Source organism: Chrysochloris asiatica, unplaced genomic scaffold, assembly GCF_000296735.1.
Source record: "Chrysochloris asiatica unplaced genomic scaffold, ChrAsi1.0 scaffold00095, whole genome shotgun sequence".
NCBI classification, from domain to species: Eukaryota; Metazoa; Chordata; class Mammalia; order Afrosoricida; family Chrysochloridae; genus Chrysochloris; species Chrysochloris asiatica.
In genome coordinates this window covers 12,797,811-12,815,487 of record NW_006408613.1, presented here as the reverse complement: position 1 = coordinate 12,815,487, position 17,677 = coordinate 12,797,811, and the positions used below count along the sequence as shown (strand labels likewise).

The following is a 17,677-nucleotide window of genomic DNA, read 5'->3' as shown; positions in this document are numbered from 1 at the left end:
ACTATATATATATATATATATATATATATAATTGATTGAAGATTTACAGAGCAGATAATCAGTTTTACATTAAACAAATCCTACACTTTGTTTCATCTCAATGATTGCAACTCGCTTAATATACATTGCTTGTCTCACTTTCTCCCTGTACTTCGAGTTTCTACTCCTCCTTCCTTCCCAATCCTCCTGAAGTTTTTCATTTGGTAAATGTTGCCCTTTTGACCTAGAATGGTTGACCATTCTATGATGTGTGTACCTTCCTTGCATTGTTGTCCCTGTTATGTTGTTATCGCTGTTAAGTGCTGTCCAGTCGGTTCTGACTCATAGCAACTCTGTATAGGGTTTCCAAGGAGCAGCTGGTGAATTTGAGTTGCCAATCTTGCAGTTCAAACTTACCTTATGGTCAAGTGCTTATCCTACAGCACCATACCAGGACTCCTGCTAAAGACCTATCTATTTTTGCTGTTGTTTTTAAGTGCTATTGAGTCACCTCCAACTCATAGTGACTCTGTGTAGGGTTTCCAAGGAGTGGCTGGTGGGTTAGAACCACACTGACCTTGCAGTTAGCAGTCCAGTGCTTATCCTACAGCATTACACCAGGACTCCACACAGGGGTAAGTTTAGTTCCAGATTTAAAGGGTGACCAAGACCATAGTCTTAGGTTTCTACCAGTCTCTATCTGACCAGTAAGCCTGGACTTTTTATGATTTTGAGTTTTGTTTCCCATTTTCTCCAGAATCTAGGGCTTTCTAATGTGATTACTTTCGGATCAGTTGATAGTGGTAACTGGCACCATTTAGTTCTTCTGGTCTCAGGGTAAGAGATATTGATCATTAGTTCACTGGATTGTTTCCAAGTGTCTTTAATTGTTGTCACTCTTATTTCAATGGGATTTTTTGAAGTAATGATTTTTAAGCATTTCTATGAAAAAAATTTAAAATGAAACATTTTTTTTCCTCCCTTTCCTAAAACCCACCATACCACACAAATCACTGAGGCCAGCCATTTTTCTGTAACATTCTAAAAATATGTAATATTTCCTAGTTTCTGGCTTAATACTGGAGTCCTGGTGTGGTGCTGTGGGTTAATGTGCCAGACTGCAAGGTTGGTGGTTCAAGCTCACCACCTGCTCCTAGGGAACTCTATGTAGGGCTGCTATGGGTCAGAACCGACTCGACAGCACATAACAACAACAGCTTAACATTACATTTATTCCTTACTCCAAGTCTAGCAGGCTTATCATGCTACTATGTAGAAATGAGGTATTTATTTTCTATATGTTCTAGAGACTTCTAATCCAAATTCAGTGATCATTCCTTGTTACCCATACCTTGTCTTTCCATTCTTCCCCCAGCCCCAGTCAAAAATAATTACTGGATTTGAAATTATCCAGTCATCTTAGGACTCTCATTTTAACAGGTGATGATGATTGGAGACATGGGAAGAGGATCCCCTCATAGAGGTCACTCTGTGTTATATTTTCCTCTCTGTTTATCTGAAAGCAGCAGGAAAATAAATTATCGAGTCCTACAGTCCTTGCTGGTGCTCGTGCAAGTGATATGCATTGACGGTTTTATGAAAACATTCCTCTTTGTCTAAGGATTTGATAAGTTGGTTCCTGTTTATACCAGGGCAAATATTTTGTTCAGAGTACACATCTGTACACTAACCAGTACAGAACACAGATTCCATAGATAAGAATTTTCATTATAAAGCTTGCCACAAGAGCAAATCAAATAATCCAAGCCAATTAATTTTTTTTTCCCCTTCTTCTTTGCATGCATGCAGGATCCACCTTAAAGGACTTACAGGGACAGCCGGCAAAATAAGCAGTATAAGCCAACCAGGAAACGATTTTAGCACGAAGGATGCAGACAATGACAAATGTATTTGCAAATGTTCACAAATGCTAACAGGAGGTACAGATGACTTTTTTCTCTCTTCCTATTTGTATTGGCAAGGAAATTTTTCATAGAGTAAAACAATCGTGATTTGGATTTCAGAATGTGATTGGTGATAAAGTTCATAATTCATAAATAGACATACTAGCTTGGTGTAGAAGGTAAATTTTCTTTTCACTTTTTTAGGACAAGAGTCATGCAAAAATAAAACTAAACTAGAATTGTCAGCAGACCACCTATGTCTCTTCAGGACCTAGCAAAGAGGGATATCTGATATTCAGCAAGCTCTCTTGAGTTTGTGCTTACTGAACATCAAATGTTAGAGAGATAGTTTAAATTCAATTTGCTTTATAAAAAAGGAGTTAATGTAGCAAAATGGCAAATAAAACAATGATTTATATTCACTGTAGTAAGCATTTCCAAGTTTTTGTTGTTGTTCAAACAAGAATTTTTATTATATCTCATTGGAAAAATAACTTTTGAAAGAATTTCAAGAATATATAGCAAACATTTACAAATACAAAGGACCTGTTGACTAACTTGCATTTTTAGGAAATCAAATTAAAATAAGTCCCACTTTAGACTAAGGTCTTTCTTGTTTTCTACATTTGATGTCATGTAAACTTTAAAACTTGAAATGAAAATCATACTTGTAACAGCTACTTGAAACAGCTATGTGGATATTCAGAAACACTTCAATGATAGAAACCAACTGTTAGAAAACTTACTTTACTGATTTTTGAAAGTTTAGAACTTGCATAATGGAAATCAGTAGTAACTGAGATATGAATAAAGCCTGACACATGCTGTCAAGTGATATCTTGTAAGATTTAAAACAGCAACAATAATTCTGCCAATAGCTCAAATTAAATATGAAGACAAACAGTATATTGGCAGGATTTAATTTGTAGAGGCCATAAATTATATTATCAAAAATTAATTCCAAGGAAACCAAAAATAAGAGCTGTGGTCAATACATATTAGGAACAAAAGGCACTGGATAAACAAGTAAAATAAAACACAGAAAGTATTAGGTGTCATTAAAACAATCCATTATAATATTCATTAACCAAAAAACCCAATTCATTGACTTTGAGTCAATTCGGACCCATAGTGACCCTGTATAGGGTTTCTGGAGTTGTGAATCGTAATGCTTCATCTTTCTCCCTGCAGAACTGTTGGTGCGTTTGAACTGCCAGCCTTGTAGTTAGCAGTTCTACAGCACCACCAGGTCTCCTTTTATAGGGTTCTTTAAAGAACAGAATAATACATTTGTTAAGAGAGGACGTTCCTACTAGCTATGGTTACTTCAGTGAGGTAAAGCTATTATATTGATTTTAAGATGGTATCAAGACTACTTGTCTTCCTCATCCTTTCATAATAATCCTTTTTAAAAGCAAACTGAAAGGGAGAAAGGGAAGTTGGGGGGTTTTAATATATAATACACCTAATCATTTTTTCTCTGTTTGCCATTCCTGTACAGTGAACACAGCTAGCTATTCTAGGGGGTAGTGGTTTTCAGACCACCCATATGTTATGAACCACTCAAGAGAGTAGGAGAATTGAATAATAACCAAGGAAACATATTTGATTACTCAAATCAAGATTTAGGGTCTGAGAATGGAATTGAAAATGAGACTTGGAAGTAGAAAAGGCAGCCCAAGAGAGAAAATGGAGTCCTTGACTGTAAAAAGGTCAAATTCCAACCAAAGATCTGGACTAAGAATACATTACCCTAATGATCAGCTAGATTTTTGCATGGACAGTAATTCTATAATTAAGCCAAGCAACCGGCTCCAGAATGGACAAGTCCATAAATCAGTCATATAGATTGCTTGAAAATCTTAAAGGAAAGGACTGTGAGTAACATACACAAACTACTTATCAATCTACATTAATCTCAATCAAGTTAAGTCATGGAGCTATTACCATTAGGAAAGAATTTAGGGTTGTATGAAACAATTGGTGATGACAGTCCAATGTGTAAACATAATAAATGTAATATTTTTGCATTAAAAAATCTAAATTATTAAAACTTCATTGTTGTTGTTGTTGTTATGTGCCGTGGAGTTAGTTCCGACTCATAGCGACCCTGTACAGAGTTTCTGAGGCTGTAAACCTTTACGGGAGCAGAAAGCCTCATCTTTCTCCCACAGAGCCACTGGTAGTTTTGAATTGCTGACCATGAGATTAGCATCCTGATTTGTAACCACAAACCTTCATGGATACAAAACAAAAAAAATAAAATAAAATAAAGTTGTCCTACTAATATTATTCTCTTCCTTCTCCTGAAGTAACCAGTGAATTGAGTTTTATTCATATTCTTTGTTCCTTTTTCTATGTATGTAGATAGCAATACATATTTAGAAATTTATAAAAATAGTTTTATATTGTATGTTTTCCCTTCAACATAATGTTTTTGATGTGTCTGTTGTTATTAAGTGCTGCCGAGTCAGTTATGACCCATAGCTACCTGTATAGGGTTTCCAAGGAGCAGCTGGTGAGCTAGAACCTCCAACCTTGTGGTTCTAACTGACTTTCCAGTCCAGTGTATTAACCCACAGTGCCGCACCCGTTTTTAATATATATCAAGATAAATACTGTAAATTTAGGTCATTCTTTCCTCTCATAACCCAATGCATTCTCTGTTTTTTAAGGGTATCAAAACCTTAAACATAACAATTATAAGGATGGTATAGGACCAACAGTGGTTCATTCTGCTGTGCATAGGGTCACTATGAGTCAGAGCTGACACCAGATCCTTGTTGTTAAATGCCATCAAGTCAGTACTGACTAATGATGACCCTATGCACAATAGAATGAAACACTGCCCTGCCCAGTCCTGGGCCAAATTCATAATTGTTGCCATGCTTGAGCCCATTGATATGTCACTTTGCCAATCAATCTCTCTGGGGGTCTCTCCTCTTTTTTAATACATGCTTAGGCCTCCTCAATAATTTATGCTGGGATCCATGTGCTCATACTGCTGTGCTGTGTGTCCTTCCCAACTCCCTATATCTCCCTGGGCTTTTGTTCATCACTCTAGATTTAAAATACCTTTTGCCTCTAGAATTTACAGATATCCCTTTTTATCATGCTCTACTGAGTACTTACAATTGTGTTATATTTTAACCAGAAGAAAAAAAATCTTTTTTTTGGTAGAAAAAGTGAAAAGGCTGAATGAATCCAGTCTATCATGTTGCTGGAACTAGGAAATAATCTTGATCCAAATGATAGCAATCAAACAAGTTTTCATATTTTTACTGATTCATACTTTGAATTGTGAATATGCTTACTAAATTAAGAGTGTGAAGCTTGGTCTACCTATTTCAGAAGACTAGACTTTATACACAGCACAAATAATAGAGTCCAAGGAGAGCTTGTAAAAACAGCTGCTACAACAAAACTATCATCTAATCTGTATGAAGTAGGAAATTCATACTTCTCATTGGTCAAAGCTGTATATTACATATTCATGTATATTTACATATGCCTAGTTTAATGCATACAATGTAATAAAAGACTGGCTAAATATTCCTAACTCTATGGTAAATCCTAAACTCCTATAGTCCTGGGGTGGCGCTGTGGGTTAATGCACTGGACTGCAAAGTCGGTTTGAACAGCAAGGTTCCAAGGCTACACCAGCTGCTCCTTGGAAACCTATACAGGGTCAAGACTTGATGGCACTTAACAACTACAACAACAATGGTAAATCTTGGTATGGTGCTGTAGGATAAACCCTAGACTGCTAACCACAAGTTCGTCTGTTCAAACCTATCAGCCTCTCCTCTAAAACTCAAAGAGTCTCACTATGTATCAGAACCTACTCCAAGACACTTAACAACTAATTGTAAATCCCAAAGTGACTAATATGGCTAAGCACTAGAATACTAGCCAAAAGGTTGGCAATTTGAACTCATTCAAAGGCAACTTGGAAGACAGGCCTGGTGATCTACTAGAGAGGCCACAGCTTTGAGAACCCTATGGAACAGTTCTCTCTGCACACATGGGCTTTCTGTGACCAACAACAAAAAATGGAGAGCTAGCTAGTATTACCTGGTGGTAGTGATGGTGTGCTCTGGAGACACTTCTGACTCATAGCAACCCTGTATAGGGTTTCCAAGGCTATAAATCATTACAGGAGCAGAAAGCCTCATCTTTCTTCTGCGGAAAAGCTGGTAGTTTCAAACTTGAGGTTAGCAGCCCAACTTGTAACCACTACGCTATCAGAGCTCCTTTTAATTCCTTTATTTTTTTTTTCTTTTTACTGTCACAGGCTGGTGGTTTGATGCATGTGGCCCTTCCAACCTGAATGGAATGTACTATCCACAGAAGCAGAACACAAATAAATTCAATGGTATTAAGTGGTATTATTGGAAAGGATCAGGCTACTCACTGAAGGCCACAACCATGATGATCAGACCAGCAGATTTCTAAAAGCTTATGCACATCTAATGAATGGTGTATTGTACTATTTTCAAAAACTGAATCCCAAAGCACCGAAAGACTCAACTGCATACTGTTTCCTTTTCCACCTCCAACCATCTGCTTTTGGGTATTGAAGGGATCAATGTGCTCCAAAAGACTTCTGTGTGTCACTGTAAGATCAGCACTGGACTGCAAACCACCAGGTCAGCAGTTCAAACCAATCAGCTGCTCTCCGGAAACCCTATACAGGATCACTATGAGTCGAACCAATTCAACAGCACTTAACAACAACAACAATCTTCATCACTGAAGCCTGCATTACTTAACAAATCAAAGCACAGCCAAAGCCAAAAGACCAACCTGCTATCATGATTCGGTAGAACTCCTGTGTGGAAAATAAATTTAAGGCTGATAATTCGATTGACAATTGACATATTCTGTTGATAACCAAGAATATTATGTGCGGCTTTATCACTAAATAACTGGAAAATAGAACATCTATGTAATATAGTACAGATGATCTTGGAACTGCATTCTTCTGAGCACTGTTTATAGACTGTGTAAATATTCACATGTCCTGAATTCGGCATCACTACTGTCATTAAAAGGACATAATCTAGATGGCTTGAAAAATTTAAAGGACTGTGAATAATACATACAAAATACTTATTCAATCTACATTAATCTCAACAAATTAAATATGGAGCTGTTAACATTATGGAAGAAGTTAGGGATGGATGAAACAATTGGTGATGATAGTCCAATGTATTAAAAAAAAGTTGCCATAAAACATGTATTCAGGGATATTCTGATAAGTGATTATTAGCAGGTTAACATTTACATAAGGGAAAACACAGTCATCACATTTCAACTCCTATTAGGTGCTTAAAGCTTTCGTCTTGAAAAACAGTATATTTACGTATGTGTTGACAGCTTAGTTTTATGCTAATGCTCAAATGTATAGCTCAAGTTCTTGTGGTGAAAACTTCTATGATCCCTAAAATTATCAATAGAAATATGTTTTGTTCCAGTTTATGTGAAGATTGTACTATTTTTTTTCTATCTGGCTATTAAATACAAAGGTATTTTTAGTAATTAAATATAAATTATTAGGTGAGATGACTATGTTTAACTTTTTGGTAACACAATTTTGTAACTTGCTTCTGGAGCAACCAATGAATTGTGCCTTGTGACAAAGAAAAATCTGATTTTCAATAGTACAGAAAATTGTGACAGACAATTTACTATCCTATATTATTATTCCAAGTCAGAGGTATTCTTTTTCTCTAGTAATAAGATGTGTTTTAGAAGACTAGGATAAAATTTAATTTGTGGCTCAGAAAAATCTTCTATTTAAATCACTTACAAAGCTATATATATATTTCAAGCTCAATTACTTGTAATGTTATTAAAAGAAAAATAATTTGCATTACAAAGATTAATTTTTATGTCCATTTACAAAATTAAAAAAGAAATGTTCTGAAGTGAAAAAAAAAAAAAACAATACTTATGGCATACTAAAATCTTTACAGAAGATTTTAAGAATATGTTTAAATGAAAGATTATAAAACTTAAAGTCCCAGAGTTAACTCCTTTTGAATTATTCATAGGTAAGTTAATAATATACATACTTGTATAATGCTTATCATTTAGAAACAATTTCTATATACACTGAGTCAGTTGCTAGAAAGCTTAGAGTCCAATTTGTAACTAATATGAGGTCAAGTCCAAAAATATTGCTACTAGAATTCCAGTTCATACAATCACGAATTTATTCTAAACAAAACATGTTTTTTTAAATGTCTCTGATCAATGGATGGCTGCAGATAGGTTCTCTCAGTAATACGCTTGTCTTAGTCTCATTGGTGTGCCTTCAATCAGCACTGACTTCTGAGGGGATCTGCAGGGCCAGTTAAATCAAGGCAGAGAAGTCATCTCAGAAGGTTATGGTGACTATTTTAGGGGAATTCCGAAAGGTAATTTTGTTAGATTTTTCTCAATGGACACAGGATGATCATGGGAACTTATCATAAAGAAGTTATAAGAAAACTGAAAAAGGTGAGAAAAAGACCAGGAAAGTTGCACTGAAGAATGACTTTCCATCACAACAATGCACATGCTCTTTCTTCATAGGTAACAAGAACTACCGTATGAGCATTTTGTTGAGATACTTTACCCCAACCACCCTACAGTCGTGATTTTACCCCTTCAGATTTCTTTTCGTATCACAATTTTGTATCAAGATAAAAAAAATTGTGAGTTACAAAATATCTGCTACTAAGAAAATATCACAGTTTCCCAAACCAGTGATAAATTACTACCCTATCTCTCTGACCACAATGACAGTTATTCAAAGTAGAATGATAACCACTGGAAAAATAAGCAAAATCTTACTTAATATCCATCAGTTGCTTTAATGTTCATGTTGTTATTGCTGTTAAGTGTTGTTGAGACAGTACTGGCTCATAGTGACATTGTATAGGATTTCTGAGAGCAACTGGTGGGTTTCAACTGCTGACCTTGTGGTTAGCTGTCCAGTGCTTATACTATAGTGTCACTCCCATGTTGTTGTTGTTAATTGCCATGAAGTGAGTTCCAACTCATATAGACCCTGTATAAGTTTTCCAAAGAGTGGCTGGTGGGTTTGAATTGACAAATTTGCAGTTGAAACTAACATTGTAGTTCAGTGCATTATTCTATGGCATCACACCAGGGCTCCCATGTAGGGAAGTAAAATGAAATTCAAAGACAAATCTCATCAAGTTATTCAAAGTTAGAGAAAAAAATCTATTTGTCATTGTTTGCAGAAGTTACATTCTATGAAATAGTTAATTAGTAATTACTAAAGCAGCCTTGCTCTACCTCAGCTGGATTTTTTTACTGCTTTGTGAATACATATGTCAGTGACTGTCCAACAAAGTGCAATGAGTATTATAAGTGAGTACGTAAATGACTGAATATAAAATCTTACAGTAAAGGTTTGATTGTAATCTTAATGGCAGATAGTGCAGGAAACTAGTGTTTTCAGTTTACACTTCCTTACAAGTCCTGGTGTGGGGCTGTAGAATAAGCACTGGACTGCAAGGTCAGTTTGAACCACAAGGTCAGAGGTTCAAATTCATCAGCTGCTCCTCAGAAACCCTATACAGGGTCACTATGGGTCAGAATCAACTTGATAGCACTTAACAACAACAACACAGTATTTAAGAGTTTTCATTAGAGGAATATTTATTCTCATTAAGGAATTATTTGTAAAATTGAAAGGAAATAAAAATAGTAATCTTGAAACAAAAACAAAATAACCTTAAATAGAGTGATTTAAGCACATGGTTCAATTTCTTATTATGTAATAGTTGTGTTATCTACTCAAGCAACTAAACACAAGTAGAAAGACTGAAGACAATACTCATAATGTATCCTTCTGACATCAATCGTTTGAAAGAACAAACGTACAGCATCAGTTAGTTCTTCTGATAATCAAAGCCAAGTTGTACAAGTCTGCTTCCAATCAAACCTAAATTACCTAGATAGTTATTAATTAATCTCTTTTTAAAAAAACACGAACTTGGAACTTACTTATTAAACACTTAAAATCCTCAAAAGTCAGTGAAGTCAAAGTTGAGTTTAGGAAAAACATCAAAACATATAACCATGCATGCAATTCACAGTTACTTAAAGCCTGTTAGTTCTATTCCTATTCACTGTAAAAACATTATTTTTTTAAAGTAGCAAAATATAATACTGTTTTTTCAATAATTTAGTCTTCTTTTTCATTTTTGTTTTTCTCAATACTGAGGATGTTTATAATTTATTTTTCATATATATTCAATTATTTTCTTTATTTTTCTCACATACTTACATTGGTTCAACAATAAATAACTACTATTAAATTATATAAATATGACTTTTTAATTATGGGAGTGATAGCTCTTGACTTAATAAAAACTTGTTGCTATCTATACACTTGAAATAATTTCCTGATTATAGCAAATTGTATTTACAATTATAAAATAGAAACTGGCTTACTGGTGCTGCGGGGAAGTAGTTAGAAAGCTCAAACGGCTCCTCAGAAATCCAATGACCCATTTCCAAAGACCAGAGTATCTGCAAGTGATAAAAAAAGACCAAAATACTTATATGGAAGGCCAGGTTTTTACTAAGTAATAGATACAGATTGACTCAAACAGTAGCAGCCACAATTCCCAAAGTTGTTAAAACAGATGTGTTTTTGAATATCAATGTGCAATCAGAATTTTCATTACAGAACATTTTGAATATTAACAAACACATGATAATAAAAAGCCTCATGGCAGTAGTTATGTGCCATGGAGTCAATTCCGACTCATAGTGACCCTGTACAGGGTTTCCGAGGCCGTAAATCTTCATGAGAGCAGAAAGCCTCATCTTTCTTCCGCAGAACAGGTGGTAGTTTCGAAATGCTGACCTTGAGGTTCGCAGCCTGATTCGTAACCACTACGCTACCAGAGCTCCTCCATATATATACACATACACATATGCATATATGTATAAATATATATACATATTTATAATTCTAAGTTTATGGAGTCATTTATAGACATTATCCAGTAAAAAAAAAACAAAAACAGAAAACAACAACAAAAAACACACACCAGGATTTACTAATTAATAAAAATAAATTAGGTCAACAATCATCAATGCTCATTACAGTGAAATGCACACTGAAGAGCTGAAGCCTAAACTTTGAATTCAACACAAAGGACTGCTATCCAAGAGCATTATGATGACAATGCACGTTTTTATACCTCTGCCCACACTGCTGATATTCTGCAAAAACTTCGTCTTGATTGTGCTCCATTGAACTTTCACCTATTTGGTCCTCTGAAAGCAGCCCGTTGAGGAGGAAAATCCCCTTGTTGACAGATGGACAGAGTGTATTAAAAAGCAGGAGATTATGTCGAAAAATGATGTATTTGTCTTTTCTAAAAGTTTATTAAAAATAATTTCTACAGCCAAAAAATAAATAATTTAGGTGATAAAAGTCACTACAGGAAAAAATTTTAAAAATTAGGAAAAGGCCAATCACAAACTTAATTCAAAAAGCCTTCCTTTTGGCTTGTGATTTTGTTTCTATCACCGGTCAGTGTACACAGCAGAAAAAGTTCTGTATAATATCAACCCACACCCACTGCTATCAAGCTGATTTAGACTCATAGCAACCCTATAAGACAGAGTGGGGTTTTCAAGGCTATAAAAAGCCCACAGGGTTTTCGAGGCTCTAAAACTTTACACAATTAACTGTCACATCTTCTTCCCTGTGGAATGACTGGTGGGTTCAAACGGTCAACATGTTTAACTGGCAGCTGGGCACTTTAACCACTGTGCCACCATGGCTCCTTTCATTATATTGCTGTTGTTAAGTGCTGTCAAGTTGGTGCCGACCCATACAAACTCTGTATGGAGTTTCCAAGGAGCAACTAGTAGACTTGAACTGCCGAATGTGTGGGTCACAGTCCAGTGCTGATCCTACAGCGCATACCAAGAGCCCTCCTTAAATCTTTTTACTGTAACACATTTGAATATTGACTTAATGAACTGTAAAGGAGAAATTCCTTCCCAGACCTTGAAAGAGTAAAATAGTTCATAAACAAGCTCTCAAAGCTATTATTATTCTAATCCATATATTCTTAAATGACTTAAATAAAGCTTTCATTTTTAAATTCAACAGTGGTCTTTGAGATTCTACAGTCATTTCCATTCTATGACCAAATTCCCTGAAATCCATGTTTCTATGCACTATTACAAATATTACAAATAAATGACAAACTGTTATTTATATTTATAAATACATTGAAATTTCTATAATTATATTACATATATAAGTGTTGTTGTTAAGTGCCATTGAGTCAGTTAAGACTCATAGTGACCTTTATGGGGTTTCTGAGGAGAGGCTGGTGGGTTTAAACCACACAAGTTGTAGTTAGCAGTCCTGTGCTTATCCTCCAGCACCATATATAGTAAATATATGAATATATGCAAATTAGCATTAAATTATACAACAATGGTTTATATTCTAGCTGAAATATTATTTCTGGCATTCAATGAACTTGTTTTTTCTATAGTTGCAACATAACTTATTTGCAACTTTTTAACTATTTACCAGGAAAGAGGCTTAATAATAATTGCTTTTTGGAAGTTTTTATGGGATACCTGTCTTAAATATTTCCTGCTCCTTATACTAAATGTGTGGTGCTGAAAGATGAGCACATGGACATCGAACCACAAGATAAGCAAACCCACCAAGTGCTCTTAGGAAACCTTATACAGGGTCACTATGAGTAGGAACTGACTCCATAGCACTTAACAAAAACATATTGAAGGTGGAGTGTGGTACCTTCATTTAATGATCACTGGACTGCAAACTGCAAGGTCTGAAGGTCAAACCCATGAGCCACTCAGTAGGAGAAAGATGAAACTTTCTATTTCGTCAAAGATTTAAAGACTTGGATGAATCAGAACTGACTCTCTGGCACTTAACTACAAAATATTAAAGGTAACATTTTTTTAACATGAGACAATAATATTTTCCTAAGTGAAGGGAATATGACAATAGAGTAAACAGAAACAAGATCAAGATATAGAATCTGGCCCTTACTTTAAACAGATGTATTTATTTATTTATTTATTTATTGAAAAACTTTTTGCTGTTCACCTGTCAAAAATTGACTGACAGCTTAGCATGAAAAAGAACTTACAAACACAATCCGAAACCTATAGGAGTTCATCCTCTTAAGGGAATGGAAGACATCAAAGTGAACCGGGTATTGGATGAGGCAAACAAATTCAATCTAGTAGAATCAAGCAACTCTTTACAGCTGTGCTAAGATTTTATACTCAGTCTTAAGTCATGAGTATAAGTTCATCAGGCAAAAGTACAAGGCAGTGGGAAGGCAAGAGAAAATTGAACCACAGAGAGAATATCATGTAAAGAGAGACTGAGGATTATAAAAAGCTTTCTTTTCTTAGAGTAGAAAGTGCTATGGAAGAAAATAGAGCTGATTGAATCCAGATGGTATAATAATATACAAATTCCTATACCTATGCACTGCAGTACTGAAGGGATTCCATAGACAAAATATTGAATGATGTAGGATGCATTGAACACAGATGGAAGGAATATACAGAGTCACTCTACCAAAAAGGACTAATCGATGTTCAACCATTTCAGGAGGTGGCACATGGAGAATCAATGGTACCCACCAGCTGTCCCTCGTAAACCCTATACAGGGTCAATATGAGTCGGAACTGATTCAACAGCACTTAACAACAGCAACATCATTAATATAGGAGCCTTGGTGTGGTTCTGTAGGATAAGCTCTGGATTGTTAACTGCAAGGTTGGATGTTCAAACCCACTAGCCGCTCCTGGGAAACCTATAAAGACTCGCTATGAGTCGAAACCAACTACATGACACTTAACACAATAAACAATAACTATTAGCATCAGACCCAAGTAAAATTTTGCTGAATGTGATTCATAAATGGTTGCAGCAGTATATCAACAGGGAGCTGCCATAAATTCAAACTGGATGTCGAAAAGTATACAGAATGAGGGATTATCATTGCTGACATCAAATGGATCTTAGTAGAAGGCATAGAATACCAGAAAGATGTTTGTGCTTTATTGACTATGTAAAGCCACTGACTGTAGATCATAAAAGCTACGGATGACATTGCAAAGAATGGGAATTCCTGAACACTTAACTGTGCTCAGGCGAACGTGTAAACAGACCAAGAGGCAGTTGTTCAAGAATAACAAGGGAATACTAAATGGTTTCCGATCAGGAATGGTGTACTTTTTAGGGAGTATTCTGTCATCAGTCTTCAAGAAACTGGGCTATATGAAGAATGCAGCATCAGGATTGGAGGAAAAACTCATTAACAGCCTACAATATGCAGATGGCATAACTACGTTTGCTGAAAGTAAAGAAGATTTGAATACTTAATGATGAAGATCAAAGACTACAGACTTTAATACTGATTACAAATCAACATAAAGAAAACAAAAATCCCCATAATAGAACCAATTGACATCATCATCTTTTATTCATCATCATGAATAAAAGATTGAAGTCAGGGATTTCATTTTACTTGGATAAATAATCAACACCATGAGAATAGCAGTCAGGAAATCAAATAATATTGTACAGGGCAAACCTGCTTCAAACGATCTCTTTTTTTATGTTTTCAAAAGCAAAAATGTCACTTTGAAGAATAAGGTGTACCTGATCCAAGCCATAGTATTTTCAATCACCTCATATGGATGGGAAATCCAGATTAGGAATATGGAAGAACAAAGAAAAGTTAAATTATGGCTCTGTCAAAGTATTTTAAATATATAATGGGAAGCCAGAAGAATGAGTAAATCTGACTTAGAAGAAGCACAGCCAGGATTCTCCTTAGAAGCCAAGATGGCGAGATATGCTTTATGAAGTAGAGCATCAATAAAAAGGAGGAAGACCCTCAAAAAGATGGATTGGCACAGTAGCTGCCACAATGGGTTCAATCACAGGAACAATTGTGAGGATGATGCAGGACCAAGCAGTGTTTTATCTTATTGTACACAGGGTTACAATAAATTGTGCCTAACAACAACAAGCCCTGTATGCTCAGTGACATTATTGTGTGGAAAAAGCAGTGGTGATCATGAGGATCAGAGAATAAGTCAAATGAAACAGGAGAAATAACAGTTCAGACACCTTGAGGCCCAGATGATAGAACAGAAATGGACTATAATGGGGGGAAATCTTTCTCCATTAATTTGAAAGAGAAAAAGTAACAAACTAGGGTTTCAGGGACCCTGGTGGGTATACTTAGTCAATCTTCAAATAGATCAGTGTGCTCATGAACAATTTTGTCATTTAAGTATCTTTTTTATACACATTCTCCTAGCTTTTATGCCTAAATATTATAAAAACAAAACAAACAACAAACAAAAACTTCATAAAACTTATCTTAATAAGTCCAGTAAAAGAAAGTATGAAAAAATAGCCAACTCTCCATTGGAATAACTTTTTATGAGTGGCTAAAACTTTTTCAGTAATATAGTGCTTACTCTACCCTTCTCAATGTATACTACCATTTACACAGATAGACTCACAATATGTAAGGTTCTCTACCAACTCATAAAAATGAACTGTAAAAAACATTCAAACTCAGGCTCATTTCAGACATGACCCAATGGAAAAGAATAGGACAGTGAGAAACACAATGTACCAGTGAAGTCTTAAAAAATGTACACCACATTTGAGTTGAAATATAATACACATTAAAATGTCAGACAAACTTAAACAACATCTTTGAGAAAATTTATGTCCTAAATATATTTGTACCTCACTAAATGTTTAAAAAAATTTAGTCATCTACAGTAGAATTATGCTAAGTAAATTAATAAACATAGTTCCGATAGACATCCCAAGAATTGTACAACTTAACACAAAATACTAACTGCACTGTAATATGAATAATCAAACCAGAAACAAATTGAAAAATTTTTGTTTTTGTATGTTCACTAGTCAAATTTATCTTTACTATTGTAAAACCTTCAAAATAGAGAAAATCTATGCAACAACACAGGCAATAAAATTTGTTAAAAAATAAGTCATTCCTCTGTATTTTCAGCACATTTAATAATATCAAGAAATGCTTCCTACAAATCCAAAAAGTTCTTAAAATATCAAAACTATTTGGTATGGCACTGCAGGATAATGCACTGGACCACAAGGTCAGCTTGAATCACAAGGTCAGTGGATGAAACTCACCTGCCACTCCTTAAAATCCCGATACATGGTTGGTATAGTCGGAACCAAGTTGATGGCACTTAACAACAACATTCAGTATGCCTGTCTTAATAAGGTAATCTTCCATATGTAATTTTATTGAGGTGAAATTCACATAACAATCATTTTAAGAGTGTATAATATAGGGGCATTTAGTATATTCACGATGCCATGCAACCATCAACTCTCTCTACTTTCAACAGTTTCACCGCCTCAGGAAAATACCACCAATCACTCTTCAGAAAGCCTATGTAGGAAAGGATTTGACGGCGATCAACAATAATCTCCACCCACTAAGTAATCACTCCTAATTCTCCTCTTCCCTCATTCCTAGTAAACATGAATCAGTTTTCTGTCCTTATGAATTTACCTATTTTGAATATAAAAGGAACCATACAATATGTAAACTTTTTTGTCTGCTTCTTGTAATTTTAATTAATAATTTTGTGCCTGGCTTCTTTTAATTCAGTCCATGAAAACGGTATTTTCTATAACTCGCCTTTCAGTCTTTTGTCAGATTAAGGAAATGGAGATTTAGACAGTTTAAAAGTATTACCCAAAATCATATAGCTAATAAGGTGATAACATTACATTAAAATTCACTTTCTTGATATATTTTTAAATACTTGTAAATACGGAATGAACAAGATGGCGGACTGGGTGGAAGTGCAGTGAGGAGCTTCGTCCAAACAACACAGAATACCAGAACAAGCAGGCTCAGGGGATGGTGCCAGAACTCTGAACCACATATAAAGGAATATTTAGAAGGTTGGAAGGCTTATAGTAAGGGGATTTATAATAGAAGCAAGAAATCCATTAATTTCTAATTCAAGACACTCAACGGCTCCTGGAGCCACAATCTTGGGCAAGACCAACAGGGGGAAGGATCAAAGCCGCCACGGACACCGACAGAACTGCAGAGACAAAGGTGTGGATATTCTTTTTTTTGTATCTGTTCATTGGTCTCTCACTGTCTGCACATCTCCATTCTGATGATTAGAGGAGACACCCATCCCCATCCCTGGAGGGTTCTACCCTGGAGGGTTCTACTATGCATGCACATGGATCTCCTCAAAATTTAAAATGACAGTTTCCACTTAAAACCAAACAGTAGTGCAAAACGGTCACAGCCAGCCCTGGACTGTTTGTCATTAGGTAAAAGGCCTGAATGGGGATTGTGGAGTGGGATAGGCAGACTAAAAAGGAAATAAGCTGGAAATTAAATCCCGAGTTATATCACAATGACCAAGAGTGGCATCTTGAAATTTCCCAGGAAGCACAGTGAAAAGGGAAGTCCATCTCCCAATCATATCTACCTGGAGGCAATCAGAAAGCATAAAAAATACCAAAATACACACCCATCTAAGTATTAAGGCCACAGATAACGCCTGAATATGCCCCCCCCCCAAACAGAAATAGATGACCATATCAGCACATGTCCAGAAATGAGATAAAGTGACTGAGGCAAATGAGCTGGAAGTAGACCTACACTCCATACTGGAAGATGGGCAGGCTTTGGAAATGCCTGAGA

The 17,677-nt window shown here is 35.5% G+C and overlaps 2 protein-coding genes across 4 annotated transcripts in view; one reads left to right on the top strand and one right to left on the bottom strand.

Moving 5' to 3' along the window:
* The window catches only part of ANGPT2 (angiopoietin 2), a 75,892-nt gene extending 69,409 nt beyond the window's left edge, over positions 1 to 6,483 (top strand). The window contains exons 8-9 of one of the 3 annotated variants that reach the window (XM_006866714.1): positions 1,789 to 1,919; positions 6,178 to 6,483. In XM_006866714.1, the coding sequence (XP_006866776.1) occupies positions 1,789 to 1,919; positions 6,178 to 6,338 (292 nt within the window). In that variant the 3' untranslated portion in view covers positions 6,339 to 6,483. The remainder of the gene's footprint in view (positions 1 to 1,788; positions 1,920 to 6,177) is intronic. The other 2 variants (XM_006866715.1, XM_006866713.1) reach the window with 2 other exon arrangements.
* The window catches only part of LOC102829467 (microcephalin-like), a gene marked incomplete at its 3' end in the record, with an annotated part of 359,617 nt that overhangs the window by 171,512 nt on the left and 170,428 nt on the right, over positions 1 to 17,677 (bottom strand). Inside the window, exon 11 of the mRNA XM_006866726.1 lies at positions 10,356 to 10,433. Coding sequence (XP_006866788.1) covers positions 10,356 to 10,433 — 78 coding nt within the window. The remainder of the gene's footprint in view (positions 1 to 10,355; positions 10,434 to 17,677) is intronic.